At 31.5% G+C, this 19,659-nt stretch overlaps 2 protein-coding genes and 2 long non-coding RNA genes across 6 annotated transcripts; 1 reads left to right on the plus strand and 3 right to left on the minus strand.

The window, feature by feature from the left end:
• LOC104722341 (putative GATA transcription factor 22) lies at window positions 113–1,926 on the minus strand. The gene is made up of 3 exons (XM_010440492.2): window positions 1,533–1,926; window positions 971–1,411; window positions 113–722 (listed from the first exon to the last, which is right to left on the minus strand). Exons 1-3 carry the CDS (start codon window positions 1,797–1,799, stop codon window positions 342–344), a joined length of 1,089 nt encoding a protein of 362 aa, XP_010438794.1. The 5' UTR covers window positions 1,800–1,926; the 3' UTR covers window positions 113–341.
• Window positions 5,330–5,924, minus strand: LOC104722343. The gene is made up of 2 exons (XR_757182.1): window positions 5,691–5,924; window positions 5,330–5,518 (listed from the first exon to the last, which is right to left on the minus strand). It is a non-coding gene; the product is annotated as an uncharacterized LOC104722343 (long non-coding RNA).
• LOC104722345 (beta-galactosidase 12) lies at window positions 13,624–18,390 on the plus strand. 2 transcript variants are annotated; one of them, XM_010440493.2, is made up of 18 exons: window positions 13,624–13,870; window positions 14,136–14,231; window positions 14,325–14,437; window positions 14,526–14,592; window positions 14,690–14,782; window positions 14,897–15,040; window positions 15,609–15,697; window positions 15,813–15,918; window positions 15,998–16,082; window positions 16,175–16,293; window positions 16,373–16,534; window positions 16,626–16,807; window positions 16,919–17,028; window positions 17,105–17,214; window positions 17,309–17,419; window positions 17,527–17,637; window positions 17,749–17,954; window positions 18,050–18,390. In XM_010440493.2, the coding sequence occupies exons 1-18, from the start codon at window positions 13,697–13,699 to the stop codon at window positions 18,156–18,158; spliced, it is 2,187 nt and encodes a 728-aa protein (XP_010438795.1). In that variant the 5' UTR covers window positions 13,624–13,696; the 3' UTR covers window positions 18,159–18,390. The 2 variants fall into 2 exon arrangements, with proteins under 2 accessions (XP_010438795.1, XP_010438797.1); XM_010440495.2 differs by having other exon boundaries at window positions 16,632–16,807.
• On the minus strand, window positions 15,814–16,661 carry LOC104722344. Of its 2 annotated transcripts, none has more exons than XR_757183.2 (5): window positions 16,571–16,661; window positions 16,345–16,503; window positions 16,190–16,261; window positions 16,016–16,101; window positions 15,814–15,939 (listed from the first exon to the last, which is right to left on the minus strand). It is a non-coding gene; the product is annotated as an uncharacterized LOC104722344 (long non-coding RNA). The 2 variants fall into 2 exon arrangements; XR_757184.2 differs by having other exon boundaries at window positions 16,190–16,275.

Genomic DNA, 19,659 nt, shown 5'->3' on the forward strand with positions numbered 1-19,659 from the left:
TCTACTAGCCATATGTACGATCGTTGCTTTTCAAACTGTTTACATTCCAAAAAGATTTTCATCAAATAAAATGCTTGACGAGATATCGATACATTAAATCAACTCGCAGATCTTAGAAACACAAATAAACATGAGATTGAACAAGAACAACCACATTATCGCATCATAGAAACACGTCGTCTTACAAACAAAATCTATTGAACCACAACATTCTCTTATCACTATATCACCGCAAGAACAAAATTTATTCTAACAAATATTCTAGATACTATTAGTTATGACTTATACCTGATAAGAGTAGTTCCCTAATTTCTCAAGAAGGTGAGTTTTAATCAAAATAATCATCCGTGAACCATTCCGTACGATAGAGCCATTAGTAAAATGGCAGCCTCCTTTTCATCTTGAGGGAAAACTTGCTGATAAGCTGAACTTTTGCTTAACAGTATTGCTAGATCGTCGAAATAAAACTTGTCTGAAGAGGAAGAGGATGACAACATCGAGGAGTTGTTCTGAGTCTCCAAGTCTCCGGCTGTTGCGGCCTCCTCCACTGTGATCATTTTCTTATCCGAAGGAGAGGAGAGATTACAAACTCCATTTGATCTCTTGTTTTTGTTTTTCATCTTCTTCTTTAGGACCGGTGGCGATTCGTGAGAGATTCCGGTTGCCGTTGCTGCGGCCCGCCTCGCCTTCCTTTGCCTTATGCCACAGGCGTTACAAAGAGACTGTAATAACAAAACAATAGGGATAGTATGGTTAATTATCTTGTAAGATTAAAATACTTGTTAACCTACTTAGAATACTACCTAAACTTTATAAATTTGCCGGCTAGATGTATTTTTTTGAATAATATTTTGTTATTAATAAGTACTATAAATAGAAATTAGTTATTCGAGAGCTTATATAATCAAGTATATACAATATGAAATTAAACTTAGGCATATATTTTCAATTAAAAGATGTGGTTGATTACCTTGGGACCTCTCGGACCACTTCTCCAAAGAGGAGTCTTGGTTGTGTTACAATCGGAGCAAATCCTAATCACGCAATCGTTGCTTGATCCGTTATAACCATTCTGGTCGACAATAATATTGTACTGATTTGTTGATATGTTATTGTGACGATCATGATCTCCATCCAGATTGCTTTGGTCCGATGATTGGTCGTTGTTAACATGTTGTTTGTTGCTGTCGGTGGTGGTAATAATCGCTTTTTTCTTCTTCATCAATCTCACCTTCGAAGAAACCCACTTGAGCGTATTTGTTCCTGTCTTGCCTTTTGTCGGGTATTCAGGAAGATTAGTTCGGTCTTGATGATTATCCTTCTTCTTTATCGTCAATTTTAGTCGTGTCTCCTTCTCTGGCACCATTTGATCGCTTGATGATGAACTGACATCCGATACAAACTTGTTGGGCTGAAATTTCCATATGAAAGTTCGGTTAATTTTATTTTGTATTAAATATACAATAAGTTTTACTCTATGATCATCAAGAAGTAACATTGATATATATATATAAATTCATTTAAAACTATACCTCGAGAGGTTGGGAGAGATGGGTATCAAGAACGCCGTGAAAAGTATTAGTGTTGTACCCAAAATATACTTGATCTTGGTGAGAGTCGATCAAGAAAGGGAAGTAGGAAAGAGATGGTGGCATCGAAGATGAGAGATTAGAAGAAGCTTGGTGATGAAAATGTTGTGGTTGATGATTTTGATGAAGAGAGGATCCAAGAGAAGAGAGAAAAGGTTGGTGGTGTTGATCTTCATTGAGATCTATAGTGTAATGAAAATTCGAACCCATGATCGATGAAACACAAAAGAGAGAGAAGACGAGAGGCTAGGAGAGATCAGGGACAAGTAAAGAAGGATCCAAGCTATACTACGTTTGACCCTTTTTAAAGGCAATAGACCACGCGCACAAACAAATATGTTTGGGTGTATGTGTACGTATATACATCACTAGTAGGATAGAACCATTATTTAATTTTTGTTCCAGACATTTTTATCATTACTTCCCATGTTCGGTAAACTCAATAAGATTATAAAAAAAAAAATGTTCTATATAGTTTTAAAATAGTCTTCGACAAAAGTTCAGTTATGTTATAAATTTTTATTTAGCTATGAAAAATATATAATAAAAATGTATGAGATGATGGTATTCAATACGTAGGCATTTCTTTGGTGGAAAACAGGAAAAGGTACGTACGGGTATTAAAAAGTAAAAATAGAATTAAAACTATATCATACATGCCTGACAGCCACCACAGTTTTTTGGTTTTTTTTTTTTTTTTCTGCTTTCCCGAAAACAACATTTCTGATTTCTCAATACATAAAACATGCAATAGATTAACATACGTAAACTCTCTTTTCCCCTTTTTTTTTTTTTGGTTAAAACGTAAACTCTCTTTCTGAAACTTTAATAGTTATATAAAGCCAAGTAATATTCTTAACCGTCTTCATTTAGAGAGGTATTGTTCCGACATAAAAATAACATTGCTGATTTCTCAATACTTAATCAACAAAACTACTTTTTATGAATGGAACTGATGAGTAATTTTTGTTTTTTTTTTTTTAGTAGTTAAAATTCTTACTTTATTTTATCAATTTCGAAGGTACATAAATAATCCTGTAGTTCATAGCATTATTATTTTACTTTATTTTCGTCTTAAAATTGGGTTAGATCCACCACGAGGGTGGAGAGCCTTAACCGGAAGTGTTCAAAGACCCGAAGGTCAAATCTGTCTCTGTCAGAGGAGCTGCCAACCATCTCTCCTTTCTAGGAACACAGTTCATAGCATTATTAATAAGTGTCTTCCTCACTAAAAAATCTCACAGTTATTTTTAAATATAATAAAAACCTTTTAAGGAAAATATAACCCTATAATGTTAGGGCAGATGCGAGTGTTATACTTATGCAAGCAATGTCTATGTTTAAAGAATGATGAAGAGCAATCAAATGTTTAAATATTGGTGACATTAGTTATGGTGATGCTAAAAAAGTTATGATATGGTTAGAAATTGTAAAAGATAATGGTAAAGAATATCATTATAGTTGAGATCTATACTGAAATTTTAGATAACAGATTGAACTACTATTGCTGGTGAAATTTGCTTACAACTGTTGAGATCTAAAACTAGTTTATGGTTATTTTGTAAATAGGATAATTATTTATCGTTGTCAAACTCGTGGAGGAAAACATAAACCAAAAACAATAAATTAAGAAGTTCACGTGAGTCCATCTGAAAACAAACACATGAGACAAATGAGTGTAGGAGTGGTAGTGGTCGACCCCAAACACAAGTAATCCTATCTGTAATATTTCGTTACCGTTTATAAAAGAGACAAAAACAATCATATATATAGCAAAAACTAAATAGATAATAATATTAATTACTTGAACAAGAACCACACATATTATGATAATGATCATATGATGCATTGCAGGTTTGCAAACGGCTCAACTCGATCATCTTCAACAACAACAACAACAACAAAAAACTGATCAGGTCCTATTTAAGTTCAAGTCGCTCTGTTAAAAGCAAAACTATGCACGAAGATAATAACTTTGTTTTGATTTCCGGTTCAATAGTACTACATGTCAGTATATGATTCATAACTCCTAATTAGGAAAAAAAAAGAAACAATTGATCTACTTTCGTAGCCTTTTCAAATCTACTAATTAATATTAAATCATTGCAAAGGTAGAAGAATGTTCAACAAAATACCCAACAAAAAACAGGACCTTCAAAATAGGATTAATGAGGATGATCGGTAATTTCTAACAAAAGTTTGGTGTTTCATTAACTAGTACATACTGTATATATCAATCATAAGTTAAAAAATACTTATAAGTTATAGTATATAAGTACGTATATTGATCTTTCCACGGCATGTGATTCATAGAGAGAGAGAGAGAGAGAGAGAGAGAGAGAGAGAGAGATCATAATTGAGAGGAAGAAAGGGTGAGAAAGGTATAGAGAGAGAAGACAAGAGATAGGTTTAGAATGGCAAAGGAAGACAACATCCCCACCTTAGTATTCGCCAAAACCATTCAATTCCTTCTGATCAAAATTTACAGGTCACTCAGGACTCAGGACCCTGACATTTTTAATTGTGTGTATGTGTATATATGAAATTTACACACACACACATATATATATATATATATATATATTAATATCTCAATATTTCATATATATTGTAATCATGAGCCTAACTAGCTACTAATGTAGTAATGTTAATTAGTTTTCAATTTGTTCTTTTATGTTGCTGATGAGACTGAATGACTGATTATCGCTTAGGATCCACGGTGAAATATCATTTTGTAATTCCACTATTTCCAAATCTCATAAATAGATGCGTGCCTAATGATCATCAAGATTGGAGTAAAGTTTGGTAAAAAGATGACGGAGATTTGATCCAAAAGTAGAATAACATTCTATAAAGATTGAGAGCTTGATAGATGAGTTAGAGAACCATTTTAACTTTGTTCGAAACATTTATTTATTTATTCTTGTTATACAATGTGAAATATGATTAATTAAGTTCGAATTTTAGAAGCAGGGACAAAAAAAATCTAAAAATCAAAACCCTGGATCAAAAACAAACAAAATAGAGAAAAAAGCGAGGATCTATCACCTATGAAAGTTCCTTAGCTAGCTACAACTTGCTTTATCACATACATCCAATTATCGCAGCTAGTACGTAGCCCCACCACATGTTCAATTATAATTTTTTTCTAAGGTTTTACGTAATTAGGGTACCTCAATGGTAGACCTAAAGAAGTTCAACACGTAGGCTCTAGACTTTTGTTTGACAAACCAAGGGATGATCATGATCGAATTAGTTTGGATATGATGTGATATTTTCTTACAATTTCTCATAAATAATTGAACATAAATTAAAATCTGAAACGAGTAAACACTCCAAAAAAACATTTAAATTTCTACGGCAGATTTTGAAGGAAAATAATAGAAGATACGTGTTTTTTTCCATTTTCCTACAAAATAAATGGAAGATAATAGTCTTAAAGAAATCGATTTTGGAAGGAATTTTATAAAAAATTTCCTACCAATTTCTTATTAAAACATTTTCTTAAGAATTTCGTAAAAAAATAAGAAAAAACTTTGTAACTATTTTCCTACCAAAATGTTAGTTGAAAACAAATATCTACTAATTTCCTATAACATAACTCTTACCATTTTCCTACTAAAATATTAAAATATAAAATTAATTAATTAATGTCGAAAATTAAATTAAATTTTATAAAAGAAACAATAATTATTAATTAAAGAGTTTTATTAAATTTCCTTAATTAAATAAAATTACAATTTTTTTCCTTAAAAACAAAATAAACCAAAAAAATTACAACTCTCCGACGCTCTCCTCCGCCGCTCTCCTCCACCACCATCTCCGGTACTGTCCTTCTATCACCAAAAATCTTCTTCTCTTTCTGTTTTTCTTCGTTGAATCATAAGAATTACTTTGTAAGCACGGACGTGTATTAATGGCGGCGAGATCTGGAAAAAAAAAATTAGATCTGAAAGATAAGAGGAGGAAGGTGACGGGAAGCTAAGATAGAATTGAGATATGCAAAAACACAATTGGTGAATCATCTCATCATCATCATCAAATCTCGGAACAAACAGAAAACAATGATATGAAAATCAAACTCGAGGAAGAGGAACGCACCATAACTGAAACGAAGAGATCTCGCCGAGTAAACCGGAAAAGTAGATCGGAAGAGGGACGGCAGCGAAGACGAAGAAGAAGAGTGGTGAAGCTGAGCCTGTGCTTCTGCTTCTATTGTGATGGCCTTGCNTTTTTTTTTTTTTTTTTTTTTTTTTTTTTTTTTTTTTCTGTCTTACGCTTCTTTGACTCCCAAAGAAGACGAAGGGATGAAATCTTTGTCCTTCTGATTTTTTTTATCTCACCGTCTCTTTTTTTTAGGCAGTATTAATATTTATTTGTTCCCTAATATTTATTTATTAATATATATGCCTTTACGTAAATATATATTTCTTCTATTAGTGTGAGAAAGCTTAACTAATAGTATAAACTTTAGTGGAAAACATAAGGAAAGAAAAGAAGAACATAATGAAACATATGTTTGAAAAAGTAAGTAGATAGATTAAAACAATATTTGGTAAATATAAATAAATGATTTTTAAATTTATATGTATAAAGATTAAAAAGTTTATTTTGTGAATGTAAAGTAATGTAAGAGATTTTAAATTTATAAGTAAATGAGTTTAAAACATAAAACATTTGTTGATAAAAAAAAACATTCTCATTGGTTCGTCTGAGCTAATCTTTTGTTGACAAAAAAAAAAAAAAACATTTGATAGGAAATTGGTGGAAAACATTCATTCAATTGGTAGGAAATAAATTTCGAAGGCATTTAGAAAGAAATGTTTCCTACGAGTTTTCTACGAAATTGCTTCAGTATAGTTTTCGTAGGACATTGGAAGGAAATTTCCCTACCAAATTCCTTCGGCTTCGTTTCATATTTAGTTGCTTCTATTTTCTTACAAATTTTCCTACGATTCTACTTTGTGAAGGAATTTCGTAGGAAAATTTCTACGACTTTCTTACGAATATATTTCGTATGAAATTCCCGACAAATTTCCTACAACAACTGTTTTTTGTAGAATAATCATAAATTTTTTGTAGGAATTTTTTTTAACCAAAATTTGGTAGGAAATTTGGTAGGATTTCACAGTGTTTTCTTGTAGCGAAAACAAAGCTTCTCCGATTGTAAAATATTCAAAGATGTAAAAGCAAAGTATGCAAGTTAATTTAACTCGCGTGGTCCGTTTCAACGGGCCGGTGTCAGTCAACTACTATAAACCCTAGTTGCACCCATTGAAACACAGCTAAGGGCAAGAAGGAAACTTACACCAAGAGAACAGAATCTGAATCACAATAAATGAAGCAAGAATCAGATGGATAGATATGTGTTTAGGAAAAAAACAGAATTGGCATGAGAAAAATAAACGATAGAGAGATGGGATACGTATGCGGCATAGGGATCACAAATGCCTCACCAAGTGACACTTTGAGAGGAACAAGACACATATTTAGACATACATATGACACTATATGTATATGTATATCTATATATGTGAATGTCAGTAAAATTGGGGGTATGTCCAACATTTTGGTACTTTTCATGACTTGTCTCTTTTTTTGGTTTCTTCTAAAATAATAAAATTTCCCAAAAGGGACCATTGCCTCTCTGATCCTCACCACCGTATCATCTGTCTTGTGACATATATTGATATGTGTGATGTGAGCTCACTTTCCCTCTGATATTATCATCTAATCTTTACATCATTATCACATATATTCTTTTCATTCATTAAACCGGATTTTCTAAGATTTTCTGTGCTATATATATGTAGTCGAAACTAAACTTCAACGTATAAGATAAATATGGATCATGTGGTGGCCAAGCACATACGTCCCCAAACCCTAGAAACCCTAGAAAATAATCTCTGAAGAGTAAATGCGTGGCAATCACTTATCTTGTTGTCGACAATGTAAATTGGTTGGTACAACCGAATTTTTCTGGTTTGGCTTAATTTCCTGGTTGGTTCTATACCACTATTTTATTGTTGGGCCGAATTAGAAATTGGGCCGTCAAAGGGCACAAAAGTATATATTTCTTAACTATTCTTACGTTCACTTGTCACCACTTCAAAAAAATTTAACCTAATGTATAGGTTTTTTCCAAGAACTTGATCCTAACGAGCCTTAGAAGTAAACGTGAACCCGTTTGGACAAAGTCCAGTTTACGTAGAAGGCGAGTAAAGAGAAACAAAATAAGTTAGAACTGAAACAATATGTTTTGTTTTTTTTTACTTTAACTAGGATTAAATTCGTTTTTGATGCATCTAATTAAACCAAGTTTGAATTTACAAAAAATGTTGATAGTGTGATCCTGTCTCAATACAAAACTCCTCTATTTGCACTTTTCCAGCAAAAATAACATATATATTATTGATTAGAGCATTGTTGTTATTTCTTATTAGTTTTTTGAAATGCTCAGTGACCTCATTTGTTCGTTTTTCTTGTATAGATTATAGAATATGAAAAATAAGATACAGTAAAATATTATATTGTGAAAAACAGAATTGGTTAATCTGATCATCTTTAGATCATACTATAGAAACGTACTAAAAATACGCTATGATGAGATGATATGTCCCACGTGTTCCAGTGAGAACGACTCAATAACAACTTTTATTCTAATTTCAATTTCATAACAGTATCTAAATTTACAAAAAAAAACTAACTTCTAATTTATCTAATTTTTCTGTCAAATTTTTTCAGCTACCAAATTGACTCTTTTAATTTTATATGCGAGTTTGCTTTTATTTTTTCTCTTTTTCAAAACACGTATTTAAGATATTTATAAACAAAAGTGTACACGGTATTGTCTGTCACAATGGTTAGTTGGTGAACGTTGGAGGATTGGATAAGGTGTTAGTAAGATTTGGTTAATATAGCTACATGTCAGTCGGTTTGGTTGGAAGGTAAAGCTTTGTAGTCAACGAACTTAAGTCATGGGTGCGGCTACTTGAATTTTCCCAACGAACTAATGTCAACTAAACCACATTGTATAACTTCGATTATTGAATTTGACTAATACTTTATCTTTTTTTTTGGACAAACGCTAATACTTTATCCTAATATTCCTTTTATATAAAATGTGTTGGTCACTTTACAATATATATAGTTCGGGTAGTTATTTTTTACTAGGCCTACAGAGTGAGTCCTTATTTAACCTTTAACTGTTTAACAGTCAAACAAAGAGTGTCAGTGTGTCACCAATCCTCATTTATTTCTTAAAGAACTTTGCCTAATTAGGTCTTATAAAGTACTAGCTAGGGACGGTCATACCTATAACTAGCTGAATTAACTTGGCTAAGTATAAGACCAGACAAAATTGTTCAAATGTAAATTTACTATTAACATCATTTACATTCATATAAGAAAATATTGTATGTGTCATGTGTGTATAGCTTACCATCATTAAATATGCATTGTGCAACCGATTTTTTACTATAGTCTTTTCCACATGTTCTCTACTTAGGGTCGCAGACCACCCAACTTGCAATATATCCCATTTCAAAGATTTCATTATGATCCATAAATGTTTTCAAATCATATATTAAACATGTATACATGATATATACATATGTTTTAACATATACGTCAAACAAAAACATACAAGTCAACATAAATATATTCTAATATGATATCAGTATGTTAAAATTTTACATAGCTCATTAATTATAATGTAATCCTCAATCTTGAAACCAAACAGACATTTTAGAGACAAATATTTAATTTTGACCTTTTTAGTAGTCTAGAATTTGATAGATTTCATAAATAAGTTGGAGTAAGTGTGGTTAGTTATTTTAACTACTCAATAAGCATAAAGAATGGAAAAAGAGAATAAGAATTAAATTTGGGTGTGGGAAAATGGATCTTAAAGGAATAGGAAAGTTGTAAATTACTCAACTGGTAACCGGCAAGGTACTAAGCTAGGTTTAAACTTCAAAGTCACCCGCCCAATCCCAAAAAGGCAAAAACATTCCATAATTTATACATTTTCTTTATTAATGTTTTTAATAAATTTAAAGAAATAAATACATTTTCGCGATAACATTTGGTAAATAAAAGATAAAAGTAATTTTCTAGAATACAAAATTCTTGTTAATTTTTTTTAACACTCTCCAATTTTTTTCTTGCTTGGTGCAAATGATCTTAGTACATTTATGTTTCAAAATTTAATGGTATACATCTTTAGATATATAACTAATATTCCTTCTGTATTAAAAAGGATGATGTTGTAAAATTTTCACTAAGATTAAAAAATAATAAATAATGCATTATTGTTACTTCCTTTTGTTTATTTCTCTTTTTTTTTTGGTGAATTGTTTATTGGAAAAATGATTGTCAGCTACTTGAAGTATACGCCAACACATGACCATAAATACAAATAATATAAATGTTCTGTTAACTATGTGAACTATTGTCATCACATAGGGACATCCATAAACAAACATAGGTTATGTGTACAATACCATAAATATTAAATTTTGGCCGGAATCCGGCGTTGACCAGTGTTGACCAGAAAAAATATTCAAAAAATATATTTTTTTTCTTTTTTCTTAATAATATATTTTTGTTTTTATGTAGTTTTGATAAATAAATAAAAACTATTAAAACAAAATAACAACAAATAGTTATACAACAAAAAAATACAAGAAAATTATATACCAAAAAAATTAAAAATTATATGACAAACAAAATTTGTGATATATCTAGTAACTAATTTTGTTAATACAGAATTCCCAAAAAAAAAAAAAAAAATACAGAAAATATACCAAAAATAATATAATAAAACTATACCACCCAAAATTTTATGTGTAGTAGACTGTTTCATAAAACTATAACACATATATACCTTTTCCTTTTAAGAATCATTTTTTTATTTTGTATTTTTAAAGGTGGAGGTTTTAAATATTTTTTTTTCTTTTTACTTATTCATAAGATTATGTCATTTGAAATACATCCAAGACATTACCAACTATTTCTTTGTTTTTAATAAGAAAAAAAGGAAGAAAATAATGAAAATTCTATTTATTTACATGAAAGACATATATCAAGAAGATAGTTAAAAAACAAAAGTTGATTTTGTAAAATCAAAGGTTGATCTATTAAAAAAAAAAGAAATAGTTGGCAATGCCTTGGATATATTTCAAATGGCATAATCTTATAAATAAGTAAAAAAGAAAAAAATATTTTAAACCCCCATCTTTGAAAATACAAAACAAAAAAATGATTTTTAAAATGGAAAGGTATATATTTGTTATAGTTTAAAAAAAATCTACTACACATAAAATTTTGGTGGTATAGTTTTCTTATATTATTTTTGGTATATTTTCTGTATTAACAAAAATAGTTACTAGATATACCACAAATTTTGTTTGTCATAAAATTTTTGATTTTTTTTTTTGTATATAATTTTCTTATATTTTTTTGTTGTTATATTTTGTTTTTTTAAATTATACAAATCATTTAATCTTTTTTATTTATTTATAAAAATATATAAAAACAAAAAATTATTATTTTTAGGAAAAAAAGAAAAAAAAATGAATATTTTTTTCTGGTCAACACTGGTCAACCCCGGTCAACACTGGTCAACGCCGGATTCCGGCCAAAATTTAATATTTATGGTGTTGTACATATAACCTATGTTTTTTTATGGATGTACTTATGTAATGACAATAGTTCACGTAGTTAACAGAACATTTATATTGTTTGTATGTATGCTCATGTGTTGGCGTATACTTCAAGTAGCTGGCAATCATTTTTACTTGTTTATTTCTCTTTTTAGTACTCATTTAGTGGTGGTTTTTCTGACATTTGTCATTCAGTTGCCTAGATAAGTTTAATTATATATTGTAAAAGTCAAAACATTAATTAATTATTTGATTTTAAAAATAAAAATAAAGTACATTAGATATACTAAAGAAAATCATTCTTTGTGATAAAAGAAAAATCTTAAAACATCATCATCTATATATACATTTTTTGAAACATTTATGAAATAAATCCTATAGTTCCAACTTATTTATAGGAAATGCCATTGACATTTACTATTAAACTTATAAATAATATTCCTTCGTTTTAAATATCAGATACTCTTTCTATATTCTCTCCAGTTGATTACGAGTTTCCTTTTCAATTTGTTTGAGATTAGATTTTTGTGCAAACAAATAAAACAGCATTAAGTTATTTTCGGAAATAGAAACAAAAATATCTTATCGATTTATACTAAATTGATTTTGCAGTTTTTTTTTTCAAATTTTGTTTCTTACGTTTTTCTACAATCAAAGAAAATCGCATTCACTAATACAATATAACAAAAGCAATAATATCTTATTAAACTATAATTCTACACTAGCATATTCCATAGACTCCTAACAAAAATCTACTCACCTTCCGAAATTGTGAGATTTCCAAAGATATTACCTATTTGATCACCAAGCCTATTTGTAAGCACTCACATAACACAACCCTACTCTCTCATTGAAACTATAAATAGTTCTCTTTCACGGCAGCTCATAACAACACCAAAACCAAAAGTGATAAACTTATACAGAAAAACTTTAATTAATATCAAGTGTTGTGTTTCTTATACAATCTGTACTCATTTATCTTTGTTTATAACTGTATCAGATTCAAGATCCAAAAGTATTGTCATGGTCATGTCACAACAAGTCAACAATGTAAGCATCTACACTAAAGGTTTGACTTATTCTTATCTCCAATTAAACTATTATAATTTGTCTCTTGATTTTATTTACAGGCTCCAAAGCAAAAGACTACCAAGAAGATGACATAAGGCTAAAGAGCTTCTTTTTAATGGCTATTATGTTTTTTTTTATAAAAGATGTTTTTGGTTAACTCTCATTCTCACTTCTAATGTTTATTTGTAGTGAAACTAAAGATGACAGATAAGTTTATTTATTTTGCATCCCACATGTAGTTGATTACCTTTTAATTGTTTATGTTAAAAGTATGATACAATGAAGTGCATTTTTATCAGCCTCCGATCATTTACAAAGCAAACATAATATTATTAGCTTTATAAATTAAAAGATGAGCCAACATACTGTTTTGATTTCGAAAGGAGATTCAAAGTTATTAATCTACAAAATTTGGATGAATCGAACAATGAAAGAAATCGTTGATTTCCTCTCTGACTTTTTTTTTACAGTCGGCGGATGTTTTTAAGGGAACCCACTTTTCCTTTCTTATTCGTGTATTTGAATTTTATTAATAATAATTATTTCCATATGTTTATATCTCTCTCTTTTTATGTTAAAAATGTACATATTATACAAATTATCCTGGGGAGTAAATTATAGAATTAAAGCCTTCCAATATAAATGAATAAATTATATATTAACTAATTTCAGAAATTATAATTAGCATATCCGAATATGTGTTTGGAAATTATTCACTTGCATATTCTATCCACAGTTATATGTGCACTACATATATAATGTAAGTGTTCTACAGAGTAACATGATCTGTTTAAAAAAACACACTAATGCGGTGCACGAGAACAACTAATTTAATTTATCAAATTCTAAATGAAAACAATTAATTGATATATACATCAAACCAATACTATTCTATATATATAAATACACAAATGTGATGGACTATGGATCAAAACCTAGATAACATTGTAACATCTATATTAAAAATCAAAGAACTTAATTATTTTATCAAAAATCATTAAAATTAGTTATGAAAGGAAAATTTTCTTTCATGGTAAAATACTGGATAAACTCAATAACTATTTACAACTATACAAAGTCAAAATTTAATAAACAACCACAAAATAACAAACAATTATAACATAATTTTTAAATTTAAAATCTTTTTAAAATATAGTCCCGCGGTGTACCGCGGGTTAAAATCTAGTTTATGATAAAAGATAGAATAATAAGATGGCATGCTTGTCAACCTTAATCTATAAATAGCTTCAAGAACCTCATAACTCCAAACCCACACTAATACTTTCGGTGGTATCTTCTTCTTTTCCAGTTTCTCCAAAAAAAAAACAAAAAAAAAACATCCAAAGGTTGGATATATATATAAGGGAAAATATGGGGTTAAATTCGAGGGACAAAACCTGGATATTTCTGGGGGTTCTTTGTTGTTCATCTTTGATTTGTTCAGTTAAAGCAACCGTCACTTACGATCGTAAAGCTGTGATCATTAATGGTCAGAGAAGGATCCTTCTATCTGGCTCCGTTCACTACCCAAGAAGCACGCCTGAGGTATACTCTTTAATTTTTGTAAATACATAGAAAACAATCTTGTGTTTTAGTATATGTAATTATGTATGGTTAAGCAGAATCTTAATTATTATTCTATGCATATTTTCTGCGTTCTTATTGGATCTTTGTTCCCAAAGATTTTTTTTGGACACATGGGTTTTGCTTATAGTCACTATTTCATTACAAATTATGTTTTTTTTTGTACGTATAAGATAATTTAAAAATTAAGAAAAAAATGTCCTGAAATGCTCTGTTCTATATGCAGATGTGGCCTGATCTTATACAGAAGGCCAAAGATGGTGGTTTGGATGTTATACAGACTTATGTATTTTGGAATGGACATGAACCTTCTCCTGGACAAGTAATCACTATAATTTATATTATTTTGACTCATAAATCAAAACTATATAGCTTGGTCGTTACTAATGCTTTTCTATTTCTTTTTCTGCTTTAGTATTATTTTGAGGACAGATATGATTTGGTTAAGTTCATCAAGCTGGTACAACAAGCTGGTCTTTACGTTCATCTCAGAATTGGTCCTTATGTTTGCGCTGAATGGAACTTTGGGTAAGTTATACGTTCTATAAAGTGAGACTGTCCCTTACTTTAATATAATTATTGATTATTGATTTGATTATGTTTATATGGTTTTCAGAGGGTTTCCTGTTTGGCTTAAATATGTTCCCGGTATGGTATTTAGGACCGACAATGAACCTTTCCAGGTCTAAAACTTCTCTCATTTTCTTTTCAAATGCTCTTAAGCATCCATTTTTTAGGGTGTTTTATTAACTAAAAAAGATTGGTTTGATAATGAAAAAGGCTGCAATGCAAAAATTTACTGCGAAGATTGTGGGGATGATGAAAGAAGAAAAATTGTTTGAGACTCAAGGAGGACCCATCATTCTGTCACAGGTTTGTATGTTTTCGTATTAGCTTATTACACAATGTCAGTAGTATCCAAGTGAATCTTTTGTTTTTTGAAACGATATTTTCATTGTATGTGTATGAAAATTAAAAAATGGGCAGATAGAGAATGAGTATGGACCAATAGAGTGGGAGATAGGTGCACCGGGGAAGGCATACACAAAATGGGCAGCTGAAATGGCAGAAGGACTCTCCACAGGTGTCCCATGGATTATGTGCAAGCAAGATGATGTTCCTAACTCTATTGTATGTTCTTCTTCCTTTTATCTCTCCCTTTAATTATTACTTATTTGCTTTCTTTTTTAACCTGGTTATATATATTCTTTAAGCAAAAGAAGAAGTTTTGTTTATTACTTTTTTTTTTCTTTTCTATTGTTTTAAATATTTTCTTGTCTTCTCTTATATTTTCCTATCAATAATACATATATGATATATACCTAACAAATTATTATATAGGTAAACAAAAGAAGATGTGTTTGTTTATCATTTCTTTGTTTGAATTAGGTGCTTGAATCATCTTTCCTTATTTAGTTTTCTTGGTAGCATTACTAACTTTATTCGCTGTTCTCTTTTGACGTAAAATTCTCTTTTCTTGTTAGAAACTGTCGTGTGTTATGTATATCAGGTTTTGTAAATAACGTTACTCACAATTTATTTGGTTTCCTTTTTTCTCATATTTTTTCTGTTACACGGAGTGACCAACTATAAAGAGAAAACGAATGGGATCCATGTTGTTTTCTTATTTTATACAACTCTTTTACAAAATTAAATTAAAGGTTTTACCCTAATTCGTTTCTTTTTACTTGCTCGACAGATAAACACATGCAATGGGTTTTATTGTGAGAATTTCAAACCAAACTCGGACAATAAGCCGAAAATGTGGACAGAGAACTGGACTGGTTGGTAAGTCACACAACATAATTGTCCCTCCCCCTCTAAAAAAAGTATATTACTATTCAATACAAATATGAATATCTAAGACCAAAATCAACGTATCGTTATGCAAATGATTTACCAGGTTGACGGAGTTTGGAGGTGCGGTACCATACAGACCAGCCGAAGACATTGCCTTCTCCGTGGCACGATTCATACAGAACGGTGGCTCTTTCATGAATTACTATATGGTAACTTCATATCCTCTATTGCTGAAATAAGAGACACAAGATTTGATTACTAATGGAGTGGGGAAATGTTTTTAAACAGTACCATGGAGGAACGAACTTTGATAGAACAGCCGGTGAATTCGTCACCACCAGCTATGACTATGATGCTCCTCTTGATGAATACGGTAACTCAACTTTCATCACCTGAAAAACAGAATGGTAACAAACATATCAAACCATTGTCTAATACCTTTTTGTTGGGTTATTTGTTCAAAAGGGTTACCGAGAGAACCTAAGTATAGTCACTTGAAAAGGCTGCATAAGGTCATCAAGCTCTGTGAACCAGCATTGGTCTCTGCTGATCCTACAGTCACATCACTTGGAGATAAACAAGAGGTAATGCAAATTAAATAAGCATGGAAAAACTTTCAAAAAGAAGTTATTTACCTGTTTCTTTGCTTGTTTTGTTTTACAGGCTCATGTGTTCAAGTCTAACTCATCTTGTGCTGCTTTTCTCTCAAACTACAACGCTAGCTCTGCTGCAAGAGTCTTGTTTGGTGGATTTCCATATGATCTGCCTCCTTGGTCTGTCAGTATTCTACCTGACTGCAAAACCGAGTATTACAACACTGCTAAGGTAAATCAACCTAAAAAAACTTCTTGAACACGTAACCTTGTTGATACGTCAGGGGTGATGGTATCACTGAGATTGACCTCCGTGTTACAAGGTACAGGTCCGTGGACCAAGCATACACATGAAAATGGTTTCCACAAACACACAATTCTCTTGGGGGTCATACAATGAAGAGATTCCTTCTGCATATGACAATAGTACCTTTTCCAAAGATGGGCTTGTGGAACAGATAAGCATGACCAGAGACAAGACGGACTATTTCTGGTATCTGAATGAGTGAGTAATACTTGAAAACTCTTGACTTGCTGTAATCTCCCTATCTCTCTCACATTCTCGCTAACTCTATGGGCGAACTCACCGGTTGTGTTTGTTTGCGGATATAATCAGCCTTACGATCAGTCCTGATGAGAAATTCCTAAAGACTGGTGAAGACCCTCTTCTTACTATTGCGTCAGCTGGGCATGCTCTTCATGTATTCGTTAATGGTCAACTTGCAGGTAATATATATTAAGATAGGCCAAAATCATCCTCATGCTAAGCTTGTCTTTGCTAAAAATCCTTTCTTCGTTTCAGGAACTGCCTATGGATCACTGGAGCAACCAAAGCTAACATTTAGTCAGAAGATCAAATTATATGCAGGAGTCAACAAACTTGCTCTGTTGAGTACTGCAGCGGGTCTGCCGGTTAGTTCTCTCAATAAACTAACTAGCTCTCTCTGCGCTTTCTGCCTATATACTACTGATCATGTTCTGAGCTTTGTGGTCTTTATTGTCACAGAACGTTGGCGTGCATTATGAGACTTGGAATACTGGGGTTCTTGGTCCAGTGACACTGCAGGGAGTTAACTCTGGAACATGGGACATGTCTAAATGGAAATGGTCTTACAAGGTCCTCCTAAAATTCAAGAGAAACGAGTTTTGACTTCCCTGTAGCCTCATCTTACCAACCATCATAACAATGAAATAAACATATATGTTCTTTTGTGTTTCAAGCAGATTGGTACTAAGGGTGAAGCTATGAGCATTCAGACCGTAACCGGGAGCTCCAGCGTGGAATGGAAAGAAGGAACATTGGTGGCCAAAAAGCAACCCTTGACCTGGTACAAGGTAAGAGAAGCAGAAGGATTGATGAATCATGTCACCACACCAACATTGTTATATTAATATGATGAAAAAATGAAAGCAATGGGATGGTATTCTTACCATATATTTTTGCAGTCTACTTTTGACACACCAGTAGGCAATGAACCATTGGCTTTAGACATGAACTCAATGGGGAAAGGAAAAATATGGATAAATGGACAGAACATCGGACGCCACTGGCCTGCATATACAGCTCGTGGGAAATGCGAACGGTGCAGCTATGCCGGGACTTTCACCGAAAAGAAATGTTTGAGTAACTGTGGACAAGCTTCTCAAAGATGGTGAGCAAAACTGCCTAACCTCTGCTCCTGTCTTCTTTTTAATCTTTTAATACAAAATTTGACTCAAAAGGTTTGAACTTTTTCTTGTTTTACAGGTACCATGTGCCTCGTTCATGGCTGAAGCCAACTAATAACATTGTCATTGTACTTGAAGAATGGGGTGGTGAACCCAATGGGATCTCTCTTGTAAACAGAAGAGCCTAATAATAGTTTTCTCTCTAACTCCCATTTTTTTCAGGTTAAAACCTGTTTCTTTGTGTCTCTGCAATCAAATTGTAAGATACAGATTATATGTACATGTAGTATTACTGGGAATTATTGGCTCATATGGATGAAAATATTGAAAACTATCCCAATCCTGGCTATTAATATATTGCAAGTGAATGTATATTTATTACAGAATAATATTTATAAAAAAAAAAAAACAAAGCATTTGAATTTCATTTTCTTTTCTATCTTCATCTCAGTCTTCTGAAACAATGTGATCCATAAATACACTACAGTCGTTGATTGAAGATCATAAGACGATACAAATTGTCTCCATCAGAGATATTCAATAATCAAATCGAAAAAAGCTATAATTCTCTTTACAAAATCACGCAAATAGGGAAAACACTGACCTGAGGTGCCTTGAAGGGGATTTAGACCAGAAGCTTAACTCAAGAACCACCCGCCGATGTCCAGAGTCGGAGCACGGTTTAAGCTCCGTGACCACATTGCTCTTTTCTTCACTATCGAAATTTTTGGGCCTTTGGGCCACAAAAAAGCCCATATAAAGGAAAAAACAAAACTTTTACGGGAGACATTTGGACTTTTCGACAATACGACCAAACAAAACACGAGTTTAACTGCAAGAAGTGCAGGTTACAGTTTTTGAAATTTGTAAAAGCTTTTTGTTTATTTTTATAAGCGTTGTTAAACAGATAATGTAATGGTTAAAAGTATGTGAATGCGGACTAATCTTGTCGGCGATTGTAAAGCCTGTGGTTGGTTACTAACAACATCTCATAAATTATTCTTGGTCAATCAGTAGTGAACTGAACATTCAGTGTTCTTGGTCTCTTTGGTCTTTGGGCATGTTCATAGGATAAGCGGCTTGTCGTTACTATGACATCATTTCAATATTATATACGACTCCTTTGAATACTATATACATATGATCAGCGACTTTGTCGTTAGTATATCTTCATTTGAATGTTATATACTAAACGACTCAAAAGGAGTTGTGATATTATATAATCGTTCGACCAACCGGATACGTAATGCTTCTTCAAGTTGCTTGTTAGTGTTTTTTGCCATGTCGTTTCTTTAATCCTAACTTGACTTTCTGGAAAGATTAAAAAGCTTGTGAGGATCCTCTCCTCCACTGGCTGCATCGATATGTAGAAGACAAACACACACGATTCTCTGTTTCTTTCTTTCTTTTTCCTTCACTTTCCTTTTCTGTACGTCTTTTTTCCTCTTTTGTATTTTTTTTCCTAACTTTTTTTTAATTAACATAGAAATGATCTAAAGAAAACGCGACATTAAAGAGGTAAACGAAAATGACAATCACGTGGCCAAATTTTCTGATACAAAAAAACTTAAACACATTTTATCTATCATATGTAAATATGCACAAGAGTAACGATGTAACAATCGTTCAAGGATCAAAATATGAGCTTAAAGTTTGTGTGAAACAATGAATACCACGGCAAACAATGAT

This window comes from Camelina sativa, chromosome 11 (genome assembly GCF_000633955.1).
Source record: "Camelina sativa cultivar DH55 chromosome 11, Cs, whole genome shotgun sequence".
NCBI lineage: Eukaryota > Viridiplantae > Streptophyta > Magnoliopsida > Brassicales > Brassicaceae > Camelina > Camelina sativa.

What these genes read in the sequence shown, in the direction of transcription:
- LOC104722341 (XM_010440492.2), bottom strand. Translation starts at nt 1,799, where the DNA reads ATGGGTTCGAATTTTCATTACACTATAGATCTCAATGAAGATCAACAC. An exon ending in ATCTCTCCCAACCTCTCGAG is followed by an intron (nt 1,412 to 1,532) that starts GTATAGTTTTAA and finishes TGGAAATTTCAG; the next exon opens with CCCAACAAGTTTGTATCGGA. An exon ending in GTGGTCCGAGAGGTCCCAAG is followed by an intron (nt 723 to 970) that starts GTAATCAACCAC and finishes TTGTTATTACAG; the next exon opens with TCTCTTTGTAACGCCTGTGG.
- LOC104722345 (XM_010440493.2), top strand. Translation starts at nt 13,697, where the DNA reads ATGGGGTTAAATTCGAGGGACAAAACCTGGATATTTCTGGGGGTTCTT. An exon ending in ACCCAAGAAGCACGCCTGAG is followed by an intron (nt 13,871 to 14,135) that starts GTATACTCTTTA and finishes TTCTATATGCAG; the next exon opens with ATGTGGCCTGATCTTATACA. An exon ending in TATTTCTGGTATCTGAATGA is followed by an intron (nt 16,808 to 16,918) that starts GTGAGTAATACT and finishes GGATATAATCAG; the next exon opens with CCTTACGATCAGTCCTGATG.